The 14,339-nt window shown below is 41.6% G+C and overlaps 1 protein-coding gene across 3 annotated transcripts in view; it reads left to right on the top strand.

The window, feature by feature from the left end:
• SIN3A (SIN3 transcription regulator family member A) overlaps window positions 1-14,339 on the top strand; it is a 60,966-nt gene that overhangs the window by 36,720 nt on the left and 9,907 nt on the right. For all 3 annotated transcript variants that reach the window (XM_045532418.1, XM_045532438.1, XM_045532427.1), the window contains 5 exons: window positions 2,135-2,373; window positions 3,573-3,756; window positions 5,115-5,688; window positions 8,470-8,639; window positions 13,051-13,224. In XM_045532418.1, coding sequence (XP_045388374.1) covers window positions 2,135-2,373; window positions 3,573-3,756; window positions 5,115-5,688; window positions 8,470-8,639; window positions 13,051-13,224 — 1,341 coding nt within the window. The remainder of the gene's footprint in view (window positions 1-2,134; window positions 2,374-3,572; window positions 3,757-5,114; window positions 5,689-8,469; window positions 8,640-13,050; window positions 13,225-14,339) is intronic.

Below are 14,339 nucleotides of genomic sequence, written 5' to 3'. Positions count from 1 at the left end.
ACTCTGCTAGTTTTCCGTTTTTGCACTTGTTTCACCTGTTTCCAGTGTATTTCGAATAAAGAGCCACCTGCTACCTGGCCACTGGCAGGTGGTTGGCCATCTTTGCCCCAGACTTTATAAGGAGTTTAAACCATTTGCAAAAAACTAAATCATGACAAGATGTTAACTTCATGGGGAGTTTGATCAAGCTAAAGAAAACAATTCTTTGTTACCTATGTTTAGTAAGGTTAGAAGATGATGAGTTAGAAAGCAGAGGTGAGGCTGGGCATGGTAGATCGCCCCTGTAATCCCAGCTATTTGGGAGGCTGAGGCAGGAAGATCACTTGAGCCCAGGAGTTCTAGGCAGCAGTGAGCTATGATTGCTCCGTTGCACTCAAGCCTGAGTGACTGAGCAAGACCTGGTCTCTCTCTTTTTTTTTTTTTTTTAAAAGGTACAATATGGGATCTCTTGTTGACAGGATGTTCCTATTCTCTCTCAACTGGTATGTCTGCAAATAAGAGGCAACATCCTTATTTCCCATCTGTGACTACAAAGGCAAACATGAAAGAAGTGTGGTGTATGCATGTGCTTAGCATGTGCTTAGGATTTGATGCAATGGGTTAGTTTGAAGGGGCTGTCCCTTTATCAGTCACAATAGGTTAGTAATACTGTAGTACAGACAACCCCCAAATCTCAGTGACTTGAAAAAACAAAGGATTTATTTTTTATCATTCTACATGTGCATTGATGTTTAGCAGGGATTTCACTCATCAGAATTATTTGGGGGCCCACACTGAGAGAAGGCCACCATGGCCACCATCATGAATCTTCCTAGTCACGAGAGGGAAAAGAAAGCTCAGAAGGATCTCACAGCCTTCAGTGCTTCAGCCTAGAAGTAATAAAAATTACTTGTACTCAGCTCATTCACAACTCATTTGCCAGAATTGGTCACATGGACCTATCCAATCATAAGAGGGCTGGGAAGTTTAGTCCATTATTTGTGCATATTTGGGAAGCAGGGAGGCCAGGAATATTAACAAAATGACTACCACCATCCCAAAACAAGAAACTTAGGGAGCATTTGTACAAACATTTGGTGTAGGCCTTTGAAACTACTCATTTATTTCATTTTCTGTTTTCATGTTTGGAGAATCTTGTGTTAAACCTAGGAAAATCTAGACTCAAAGGTGGCCAATCATTTCTTTAACCAGGATAGCCTAGGCCATTGCTGGAAAATAGGTGCCAGGAGTTCAGTAAGAATTTAAATGTTTACCCACAAATACAGCATTTTTTTTTTTTTTTTTGGAGACAGAGCCTCACTCTGTTGCCCAGGCTAGAGTGCCGTGGCATCCGCCTAGCTCACAGCAACCTGAAACTCCTGGGCTCAAGCAATCCTCCTGCCTCAGCCTCCCGGGTAGCTGGGACTACAGGCACGTGCCACTGTGCCTGGCTAATTTTTTCTATTTTTTTTTTTAATTGTTTGGCTAATCACTTTCTATTTTTAGTAGAGACGGGGTCTCGCTCTTGCTCAGGCTGGTCTAGAATTCCTGAGCTCAAATGATCCACCCGCCTCGGCCTCCTAGCTACAGTATTGAGTTCTTTAAGGAATGATCATCACTGCTGTTATGACTGCTAGATGTGGAAGAAGGCTATTCGATATTTAAATATCGAAGTATAGTTAAATATTTCAAGTTATGCCAGAAAAAATTTACTCTCAAGACTAATGTGTCATCTTAAGTGGTCTTTTGGGGATTATTTTGATTTTTATTGTTTGTAACAGATCTTAGCAATTCAGGAAAGTTAATTGTCTCCTGTTAGGTCCCTCTGGTCTGGAGTCAGCACTCTTAAGCAAAGCACACTGTGGTCGTGGTGGTGACAGAGATAACTACCACTTATCCTTCTTAATTATATGGTTCTTATGTGCCAGGCATTGTGCCAAACACTTTATGTGGACGGTATCATTTAATCCAGAAAACAACTTTGTGCGAGTAGCAGGGGCTGTCATCTCTATTTTACTGATAAGGAAATAGCATTATATGGCCAGCATGGCAGAGCCAGGATTCAAATACAGGGAGTTTGACTCCTTACCTTATTCTCCTGACCACTACTCTTCTGGTTTGGGTCCTGAACACCCTTCTTTGTCTTCCTCTTTAGCTTGATGTAGTTTTAGAGACCAATCTGGCAACAATCCGAGTTCTAGAAGCAATACAGAAGAAACTTTCCCGCTTGTCTGCTGAGGAACAAGCCAAATTTCGCTTGGACAACACCCTTGGGGGCACGTCAGAAGTCATCCATCGAAAAGCACTCCAGAGGATATATGCTGATAAAGCAGCTGACATAATTGATGGTCTGAGAAAGAACCCCTCCATTGCCGTTCCAATCGTCCTTAAAAGGTACCTGAGCAAATGTGCCCTTCGTGCTTTAGTGTATTTCATGGCAGATATGCTGTCCCTTTAAGTAAGCCTCTCACTTTCAATCTGATTGTCCCATGAGACCTTTCTTTCTCACCAACCCTGGTTAGAATTCAGGTGCAGAGTGGAACTTCTTGTTGGGGTTCTTTGTAACCAACATTAGAGAACAAACCTTGTAGGTTCACGGTGGAGTGCTCTGTATGTGTGTTTGAGCAGGCATTTTATAATACAACCACCCATGTTTCTATCACTCAGTGCTGACTGTTGTTACTATCTTTGTTTTTTAATAAGAAAAATCTGTCTTTGTCTTTCTAAAATATGATAATGTGCTCATTATTTAAAAAGATTTAGTTTGTCATTTTTACCAAGGATGTCTTGCTTCTTTTTCCTAATAAGCCTTCATGTCAGACTTAGATATAAAGGGGGCTGTTGTACCCACCTAAGGCCAGGTGCCAAGTAGGTGGCCGGAGACTGGGCTGATAACATCATGAATCCTTTGCTAAGAGCTGGGTTGTTTCTTGGTACCACCTGGTGAAAGTTAGTTCACAAATGCTCAGATTTTATTTTTTCTCCCTAGTCTTCCCCTCGAGAACTGGCACTGATTAATGGTTTCCTCTTCTTGCCAGTGGCATTTAACTTCTGGCTTTGAGATGTAGGTTATCCTTCAGTTCTAGTGCTATTTTTGGATTTTACTCTCTTCTGGAGTATTAGAATCAATTGTTCTGATCAGAATTTCCAGACTCTGTTCAAAGAAACATTGCTGTGTAAGTTCTCGGCTCTTGGACCTTTGCATTTCCATTAGCATAGTAAACATTCTGGGAAGACCTGCAAAAGAAACTTGTTTAACTTTGTTTTTGCTGGCTGAGGAAGAGAACGCTTTTTTCAAGGAATACTTACTGACATCTCAAGGGTATTCTGTGGAATGCTGTTTGAGAACTAACTGTTCTAGGTAAGATTTCTGACTTTGGGATAAATTACTTCCCCAGAGTAAGTCCTGAATGAGTAATTTCCTCATGTAACAGAGTTCAAAACTGGTTTGATAACATTTATCTCATGTTAATAATTTCAACACACCTAGTATAATTTTGACTTTCGAAATACAGTAAGCCTGGCATGTTTCTCGTGTTTAAACCCTCTGAATTCCCATGTTGTTGTTTCTGTCCCCCGTCCCATTCCACTAGGTTGAAGATGAAAGAAGAAGAATGGCGAGAAGCTCAGAGAGGCTTCAACAAGGTGTGGCGAGAACAGAATGAGAAATACTACTTGAAGTCCTTGGACCACCAGGGAATCAACTTTAAACAGAATGACACCAAGGTCCTGAGGTCTAAGAGCTTACTCAATGAGATTGAGAGTATCTATGATGAGGTGAGCAGGATTTTCTACATCTGTGAGAGGACTCTAGTCTTTATTTAGCATAGCTTTGATTCCTGGAAATGACCTTTGTTAAATGTGAGACTGTCCCCAAGACCTGTTCATTCTTGCTTCATACCTGTCATAGTCTTTTCTATTCCTGATTCTATCATTTTAAATCTAAACCTTACCTTTGGACCTAAGCTGGTTGACGAGTGTCCTGATTTACCATCCTGGTATGAGTTTATACCTCCCAACTCCCTCATCCACTTCTCCCATCTGTTTCCCTCAAACAATACCTTGTATTCATGCAGACCATGTCAACTTACCACAACTGAACTTACCATTGACCCCCAAATTCTTTGTAATCCTTGTTTATTCAGCACACTTACCAGGCCTATAAATAGTATTAGGAGCTAGGATACATAGATGAATAAGAAATTAATGAGCTCACAATCTTAGAAGATGGGTAGAAACATAAATGCAGTACAATTAGGAATTCCTAGAGTGGTGTGATCCTAAATTTTTAAAAAGACACCAAGCACAGTGGCTAACACCTATAATCCCAGCACTTTGGGAGGCTGAGACAGGAGGATCGCTTGAGCCCAGGAGTTGGAGGTTGCGATGAACTGTGATTGTGCCATTGCACTCTATCTAGCCTGGGTAATAGAATGAGACCTTGTCTCTTAAAAAAAAAGACCGGGAGAGGGGACTCCCACCTGCAATCCTAGCACTCTGGGAGGCTGAGGGGTAGGATAGCTTGAGGTCAGGAGTTCAAGAGCAGCCTGAGCAAGAGCGAGACCCATCTCTTCAAAAAATAGAAAAATTAGCTGCACGTGGAGGTGCATACCTGTAGTCCCTGCTACTCTGGAAGTTGAGGTGGGAGAATCGCTTGAGCCCATGAGTTGGAGGTTACAATGAGCTATGATATCACCATTGCACTCTAGCCAGGTCAAAAAAAATAAAATGAGTTCTTACATAAACGTAATCATCCGTATTTTGCTGATGTTGTGACATCATTAATCTCTACACCCCCACCCCAAAAATATTTTGAAGTGAATCCCAGACCTCACGTCATAGCTTCCATAAATGCTAATTTAGGATTTTAAAAGATGGTCCCAGTTCTGTCCCACTATTCCTATAAGTCATGAAGGTCTAGAAGATACCAATATTTTGACATCAAACCACATCTCCCACATTACCTATTTATTTCTAGAAAAGGCACAAAAATTGTTAAGGTCAGGTTCTAAGTTTTGGATTGGAAAAATATAGCCACTATCGTTAAGAATGGAATGTGCTTCTGATGTAGTCTGGTAAGCTTTTTGTTGCCATAGCTGTGTCACAGAATATTTTTTGCTTGTCTTTCCTATCAGAGGCAAGAGCAGGCTACAGAAGAGAATGCTGGTGTACCTGTTGGCCCGCACCTCTCACTCGCCTATGAAGACAAACAAATACTGGAAGATGCTGCCGCTCTGATTATCCACCATGTGAAAAGGCAGACAGGCATTCAGAAGGAGGACAAATATAAAATCAAGCAAATCATGCATCATTTCATTCCAGATCTGCTCTTCGCTCAGAGAGGTGATCTCTCAGATGTGGAAGAAGAAGAAGAAGAAGAGATGGATGTAGATGAAGCCACAGGGGCAGCTAAGAAGCACAATGGTGTTGGGGGCAGTCCCCCTAAGTCCAAGCTAATGTTTAGTAACACCGCAGCTCAAAAATTAAGAGGGATGGATGAAGTATACAACCTCTTCTATGTCAATAACAACTGGTATATCTTTATGCGACTGCACCAGATTCTGTGCTTGAGGCTGCTGCGGATTTGTTCCCAAGCTGAACGGCAAATTGAAGAAGAAAACCGAGAGAGAGAGTGGGAACGGGAAGTGCTAGGCATAAAACGAGACAAGAGTGACAGCCCTGCCATCCAGCTACGTCTCAAGGAACCTAGTGAGTGCTTAGGTTGTTGGTTTACAGAGGATGTATGGAGTTGAGGACCTCAGAGCCCAGTCAGACTCAAGACTGCTTTCTTTTATGAACAAAGCACAGGCCCCAGAACTCTAGTTGGGTTCAAATTGTAGGTCTGCAATATACTGGTTGTATGGCCTTACTTAAACTCTCTGGACCTGTTTACCTGTAAAATGGAGGTACTACTCTTTGCCTTCTTGGGGTTGCTTCATTCAGAGCACCCTGTGCAGTGCTTGGATCTTGGATACTCAGTCAGTGGTTAGTACTGTGGACACACCAGGGTAGGGAGTGGGTGTCATTTGCCATTAGTTTCCCAAATGGCAGATCTTTGGGTTACTGCAGAGTCAAGGGATAGACAGGAACTCAGATATCACAGTCCCTTCCACTCCGTGACAGAACATAAATTCCTACTCATCCATGTCTAAGCCAGATGGGACTTTCTTCACATATGTTTGGGTAGGACTGCTGTTTAACCAGTAAGGTTCATGGCTCATTCCTAATAAGTAAGAATAGTTATGGAAAGGAGATTGGAACTCAAAGAGATATGTGAGACACAGTGGAATAGGCGGAACAGGGATGAAGATGGAGAACTCAGGAAAAGGAAAATAAGTAAGGGTTAAGGAACCCATCATGTGCTTTTAGTAATTCTGTGCTGCCTGCTTCCAGATAACAGTTCAGTTCATAAATTAGGTACTTGAGCTGTAGACCAAAGGCTTTTTCATGAAGCCTTTTTGGGCTCTTGAGGAAATAGCCAATGTGAGGAGTGCATTTTTTTTTTTTTTTTTTTAAGTTTTGCTGATGTAGGAAGCTCATGTGTGGCCCTAGACTTTTGTCTCTTGAAGAGCTTGTGACGCTGGAAATTAATTCTAAAAGCCCTTGTCTGGGTTAGTCCTAGCTTGAAAGAGACGAATTTTGTACCTCTTTGTGGTGATTCCATCTGCTTGGATAGAAAGTAGAGAGAAAATGGCCTAATCCTGGCTTCACCACTGACTTAACCTGCTTTAAGGCTTAAGTAGTTTGGTCTCGAGTGACAAAGCCAACCCTCACGCTGACATAGCTTGTGTGAAAAAGTCTGTGGTTTGGACTCAAAGCTTTATTCTGGCATAAGGCATTTTTCCCAGTCAAGAGCATATTTCAGAGGCTCATTCCTATTTTATGGGCCTGAAGAAGGTGATACTCTGTGATGAAACTCAAGCCAGTTGCTTATTTTAAACAGTAATTGTCCTATTGTCCCTGTCTGTAATGATTCTATCATACCTCAGATAAATGGAGATAGACTCAGTTTTGCTCTTAGCCTTTTTTCCTCAGTACAAACAGGTAACCAGTTAGTTGATGATAAGTTTTTTGTAATTTTTTTCATTTAAGCCAATTTTTATTGAAGTGCAACATATATAAAGTATACAAATCAGAACTGTACAGCTCAGTGAATTTTTACAGCATAAACACACCTGTGTTCAAAACACAGATCAAGAAACCCAGATAAGCTAGTGTAGTAGTGTGTGCCTGTGGTCCCAGCTGTTGCTGTTTGGGGAGCTGAAGTAGGAAGATTGCTTGAGGCCAACCTAGGTGACATAGTAAGACCCCTGTTTCTTAAAAGGGCTGGGTGTGGTGGCTCACACCTATAATCCCTGCACTTAGGTGGGGATTGCTTGAGACCAGGAGTTCAAGACCAGCCTGGGCAACACAGGCAGACCCCATCTCTACAAAAAATTTAAAAACATTAGCTGGGCATGGTGTCCTGCCTGTAGTACTAGCTATTCTGGAGGCTGAGGTGGAAGGATTGCTTGAGCCCAGGAGTTCAAGACTTGCATCGAGCTATGATCATGCCACTGCACTCCAGCCTGGGCAACAAAGAGAGACCCTGTCTCTTAAAAAACAAAAACATAAACAAAACCCAACAAAACATAGCCAGTACCTGAATAGCCTTCTTTTGCCACTATCTTGATTTCTAACGCTAGAGATTAGAGATTAGATGTGCCTGTTTTCAAACTTTATATAAATGAATCTTATTTTATGTAAACCAAAGGCAGGACTGTTTCACCATTCCTTGTGCCCTCTGCTAGTTGCCAAGTGTGTCTTTAATAACTGATAAGATTTATTGTAGCTAGTAGTTGAAATGACTCATGTACAGCAAATATAGATCATGTAATGCAATTTATGAAGTACAGTGTTGCAAATCCATTTTTAAACAAAAGGACTTTGACAAATTCAGATTACTTCATTATTCATAGAGGATTTAATTTGCGCTCCTATTTTTCTCTTCCCGAGAGGTTTCCCAGTGCTAGAGTATGGTAGTGTCTGCCTTTTCTCATCTGCACTTGATGCTTCATTGAAATGGCTTTAGGAGCAAGTGACCTATGTAAAGAATGCTCTTGTATAGGCTAGAAGAACAGGTTCCTCTCAAAGGGGCCAACAACTTTTTGAAGGACTGGCTTCCCTGGGATATTTTCCTCTCCTGTCATGCAGAGCCAGTAGTACTGTAAAGAAGTGCCTTTGTATAAAGAAGCATCTTTCTAGCATGGTCAGTCAAAATGTTAGGAGCCACTGTTAAAGTTGCAAAGTCACGTTCCTCTGGTAGGCAGTGCTAGTGATTGTAGCCACCGGTCAGATTTCATCTCTGTAGTGGATTGAGTGGGTATGTTTTGAATACCTAGTGTTTGTCCCTTCCAATGTCATTTAGGCCAGCTACAGGATTTGCCCTGCACTCTATCCTCAGTCTGTTCTTAGCAGGGTAAGGCCTCACCTCTCCCATCTCTCCCACAGTGGATGTTGATGTAGAAGATTATTACCCAGCATTCCTGGACATGGTGCGGAGCCTGCTGGATGGCAACATAGACTCATCACAGTATGAAGATTCACTAAGAGAGATGTTCACCATTCATGCCTACATTGCCTTTACCATGGACAAACTGATCCAGAGCATTGTCAGACAGGTGAGGGCATGGTGGAGGCTAGAGTGGGTGAGGGGAGAAGTTCTTACTTGAAGATGGGTCAGGCAAAGAAAAGGCAAGATTTCTATTGCAAAACGAAAGGCAGCTTTCTCCTGTAACAAGGTTAATGAACATACGGCTCTGAAGAGGGGAAGAGGAGGTTAATGTGATGTTGTATTTCCTATATTAACAAAGTGGGAGTGCTTCAGCCATGTAATTGGCCCCTTTACTTTTCTCCTTGTGCCTTCAGTAGGAGCCTGCCTTCTGATGCTTTCTTGCTGTCCACCTGTCAAGAGTACAATGGTCCTGACCCCAGCTCCCTGCCCTACTGACCATATATTACCTGGTCTGACAAGATGAGCACACAGTGTGTAACGTTGCCTCTTCCACAGGTGTTGGTGATTCTATGCACTTGATTCGTTTAATATTTGAAATTCTTTTTACAGGAAAGGTTTTATATAACATGTTTTACAATACTCTGCCTACCTCACTCACCTCAGGTTCCCTCTGAGTTACATTTGTGGTTGGTTTTGTGTTTTCTTCCTGCAGCACCATGGGAGTTTCTAAATATGTTCTTTATAACAAAGAGCTTATAACAGATAGATTTCTACTCCTCATACTTGAGTTCTGAACTCTCAGATCAGAGTCTATTATTGGTGTGCTACTTTTTTTTTTTTTTTAATTTTTGTTTTGGTTTTGAGACCCAGCTTTACTACTGTTTTATTACAAGTCCCCAGTGGGGCTTTGTTTTTTCTTTTCAACATCCTGTTCTGCAACTTCCTTGGCTCTTTTTGCCCACATGCCGAAGAGCCTGGGCATGGCATGGGCCACCTAAAGACTGGCACATACCTTGAAGTTCTTTCCTTCCGCAGTGAAGGCTTTGGCTTTCTCCTTGTAGACATTCTATATGGGCAGTACTGGCCCTGTCAGCTGCTTGGCCAGTTTGAGGCTTTGGCTTTCTCCTTGTAGACATTCTGTATGGGCAGTACTGGCCCTATCAGCTACGTGGCCAGTTTGAGTTCCTCAGCAGAACTCTCTCCTCTTGGGGGCTGAGGACTTCTGGGGCAGAGGATGAGCTTGGAGCGGTACTCCCTCAGCTGCCCAACATTGGCTTGCAGGGACTCAGTGGACTTGTTCTTGGATCCACAGAAATACCAGTGGTGCAGCCACCCTTAACTCTTCTAAGCTGAAGCCCCTGCGAGCTTGTACTTTGGTGTGATACCTCCCTGTGGGTTACCTTACTGTGGGCTAGATGGGTCCAGACACAAGGGTGGGGCAGTGTGACATGCTTTTGCAGGCCTTGCATCCGCCAGGTGGCTGGTTGAACCACATGGGCATATAATGATGCCAGTCCTTGTAGAAGTGGGGCTTCAGGGTGATGCCATTCCAGCTGGGTGCCATGGCTGCCTACAGCCCTCCTCCACAGAACAGCCAATGAGAAAGGTGGTGTACTCCTTTTAAAAGTGAAAACTTGTAAAAAGCAAATTCTAATTCTAGAGCCCACACTGCCACTATGGAAGGAAAAACTTGTTGGTTAGTGTTCTCTTGGGCTATATGTTGAATCCTTTGGAAAGTACCCACGCTTTTTTCTTGGTTTTGGAAGGGTACATGCCTCTGTACCCGTCTCACAGTATCTTGTCATGATTGAGAAGGAGCACGTCACATAAATGAATCTTGGCTTCTTGGGGAAAGTTGTCAGGCAGACAATTTTTCCCTAAAAGTTGAAGAAGCTTTTAGGCCTTCTCATAAGGGGTCTAGATGGTGACTGACAGAAATCATTATGTGGATACAGTCAGCTGTGGACATAATTTTTTAGAGACTAATCCCTGTTAACTTACCTTAAATTTATATAAAATATAGATTCCAATTATCTTGTGCTTGTGTTTCTGCTGATAAGTTTGCTGCTGCTACAGCTAGGAACAAAGTCTTTCATGCCACCAGTACAACAACTTTAAAAGAAGTCCAATAAAACTTACTTTTCATAAGCCTGAGGTTGGTTTTTTAAATAATAGGTGTAATTAGTTCATTTACTAGAAGCATCTGGTTATGATTTTGAGTCAGTAATATGTACCATCTCAACCGTTTTTTTATGGAAACAGAAGTTTCATCCAGAATCACTGACTTTATTTTATTTTATTTTATTTTGAGACAGAGTCTTACTCTGTTGCCCGGGCTAGAGTGCCATGGCGTCAGCCGAGCTCAGAACAACCTCAAACTCCTGGGCTCAAGCAGTCCTCCTGCCTCAGCAGCCCAAGTAGCTGGGATTACAGGCATGTGCCACCATGCCCAGCTAATCTTTTCTATATATATTTTTAGATGTCCATATGATTTCTTTCTATTTTTAGTAGAGACGGGGTCTGGCTCTTGCTCTGGCTGGTCTCAAACTCCTGAGCTCAAACCATCCTCCTGCCTCGGCCTCCCAGAGTGCTAGGATTACAGGCTTGAGCCACCGCGCCCGGCCCAGAATCACTGACTTTAAAACATTTTCAAGCTTCCCGTCATAAGCCCTTCAGCTAGAGGCATCTCTGCTCTCATTCTCATCTCATTTGGTGTTTCCCACAGACTTCATTGCTGGCGGGGGGTAGAAGATACATTTCCAAGTCGAGCCATACATTTATTTATCCTACCTTTTCCAGGCTGATTTAAGAGGGATTCATTTTGAGAATAGAATAGGCAGTCTCATAGACATCTAAGTACGGAACTCAAAATATGGCCACACAATGTAAAGACTGCGCTGTGAATTTTTATTTTCTGCTTTGAATGCCTACATTCTCATGCTTCTCTCTTCATGTGGACATTTGGCACGTATTCTAGGCTTCTCCAGCCCTGTAAGGCTTTGGCTTGCCATGATGGTGCTTCTGGCCCAGCATTACCTGACCTTTCCATACAGATGCTCCTATGTAGGAAGTCTACTGGATGCTCTCCGTGTGTCATTTCAAATTAGCGGGACAGAGAATCTGACTGGCTTAGCGTGGAGGTGGGATTTCCCTAGTTGTCCCGGACTTATAGTGCTGCCTTTTCCAAAGACTCAGGGAGGGGCCAGATATCCAAAAAGAGGACATGGGTGAGGAGTCAGTGACAGTCTACTTTGACAAAATATAAAGCAGGAGAATTATCTACATGGTAGAGATCATGTTTGGATATACTTTTTCACCATGCTGTTTTTCTCTTAAACTGTATCTTAAGCTTTTCCCTATGTTATCAAGTCATCAAAAGCACTATTTTAATGGTTGTATCAGAATCCATTTGATTGTAATTTATTTAACTGTCTGCAGTTGCTATAGATAGTGCCCTTTCTACCACCCACAGATCACTCGCCCTTCTGACCTTGCCCTGTGTCCAGTTATCTACTAATACACATACTTGTCATTTAAGACTTTATTTAATGTTAAAAATAAGTAGTTGTCACAGTTACTCTTCAAAAAGAATGTACCTTCCTAAAAATAGGATGGCCTGGTGGTTATGAAAATGTTAAAGCAAAGTAGATAAATTGATATTGAAATTAATGTTTTGTTTTCTTCTTATATCTGTTTTGCGCATTTGCTATCATTTGGATGGGTGAAGTTTTCATTTGGGGAATTTTTATTTCAAATAGAAATAACATATGACCTATGAGAATGGGAATTCATTCTCTATGAACTGAAAGGTTCAACTTTCTAGTCAATTAGCTAGTTAAATAAGATTGTCACAAAAGTTATCAGTAGTGAGCCAGGATTGCATGGCTGGTCTGTTTTGAAAGTGAGCTAATTAACATTATGTATACCTTAAATTCTACACTTTGTAGCAGATGTAGAAAAACAGGTGGTGTGTTTGAAAAGAGATTGGTCTAGGAATCGGGAAACCTACGATATTAGTCCCCACTCTGCTTCTTCAGCTGAGCGTCCCTGGGCAATTAATTCAGCAGCCATTTCTTAAGCACCTAATGAGTTCCAGGCTTTGTACTTGAGCTGGTAACACAGACATAGATCTTGCTTTTGTGGTTCTCTAAGGCTCCTCTTCACCCTGGTTTACACAGTAAGTTTTCCCTGATGTGTGACTTTGTCTCTTAACAGCACACACCCCTCCCTCTTCAGCCTGCTTCTCAGGGTGGTTATGAGGATCAGATGAGCCATGGAAATTTATATACAGATCCTTAGAATTTTAAATAAGTGGCACATTAACCTGAGTGACCTGGTTTTGCTTTTAAATAGGTTGAAAGTTTTACTCATGGACTACTGATAAGGTTGAAGATCTTGGCTTGGTTATTCTCCAAGAAAATGGTACAGTGGTTTGTGTAATTGATTTTCTAAAATTACCAACCCCCCTCCAAAAAATCGTTTTTTGAGTTGAATGACCGGATCAAAGGAAGGTTGACTATACAACAGGGAGGAATGATTTCTTGGTTCACTAACAACTTGGCTTGGCTTGATTCTAGCTGCAACACATTGTGAGTGACGAGATCTGTGTGCAGGTGACTGATCTGTACCTGGCAGAAAACAATAATGGGGCCACTGGAGGCCAGCTGAACACACAGACTTCAAGGAGCCTCCTGGAATCAACATATCAGCGGAAAGCTGAGCAGCTTATGTCAGATGAGAATTGCTTTAAGGTGAGAGTTGCTCATGCAGCCACAGACTTTGCTGGTGACAGTTTAAATAGTTAGGACGCTCTGAACTAAAAGTTAAAGCCAGGGTACTTTGACCCAGTGATTCCACTCCTGGAGCTTTTTAGAGTTTCTAATGAGCTCATCAGAGAAATACAAAGAATGTGAAAAAAGTGGAAGTAACTGTCTCCCCCCTGCCTTTAAAAAAAAATTGGTTATTTATGATTTTTACAATTTTATATTCTGCTTTTTCTCTGAACATTTTTCATATTATAATACTTTGTAAATATTACTTTTGAAAAATGTTTAGACCAGCCTGAGCAACATAGCGAGACCCCATCTCTACAAAAAAAAAAAAAAAAAGCTGGGCATGGTGGCATATACCTGTGGTCCCAACTTCTGGGGAAGCCCAGGAATTTCAGGTTGCAGTGAGCCACGGTACTCCAGCCCTAGGTGACAGAGTGAGACCCTGTCAAGAGAGAGAGAGAGAATGCAGACAATCATCAATTTTTTATTTTATTTTTTGTTAAAGGGACCAGGTCTTGCTCTGTGACCTAGGCTGCTGGGCTCAAGCAATCCTCCCACCTCAGCTTCCCAGAGTGCTAGGATTACAGGCATGAGCCACAGCACCTGGTCACTTTATAGAGAATTAACCACCTGTATTGAACAGCTACATTGTTTTTAATTTTTTACCATTATAATGGCTAATCATAAAAGCAAATAGTTGGAAATAACCTAGATGTCCAACCAGTATGGGAATTGGGTAATGAAAGCCTATCGTGAATACTGCATGACATATTTTGCAATTCTTAAAAGTAAATTAAAAAATGCAGGGTTTTTTTCCCTTAAATCTATTTTGGAAGTAACTGTGTTTATATTGTTGTCAGGTTGTAAATTTTACTAGCAGATAGGAATTTTTAAATCTTTGAAAGAACACTGAGAGCCAGATCTAGCATCTGGTCCTTTGTGCTTATTAACTAGTGAGTCGCCTTGAGAAATCAGAATTCTCTGAATTTTAGTTTTCTCCTTATATAAAATGAAGGTTGAAATAAAAAATTCTCAAGTTTTTTTCCAGCTGTGTCCTTCTCCATGTGATTCTGATGATAAATTATCTTGTCTGC

The sequence above is a fragment of the Lemur catta genome, chromosome 1 (assembly GCF_020740605.2).
Source record: "Lemur catta isolate mLemCat1 chromosome 1, mLemCat1.pri, whole genome shotgun sequence".
Lineage (NCBI taxonomy): Eukaryota > Metazoa > Chordata > Mammalia > Primates > Lemuridae > Lemur > Lemur catta.
This window is presented reverse-complemented; position numbering and strand designations above follow the sequence as displayed.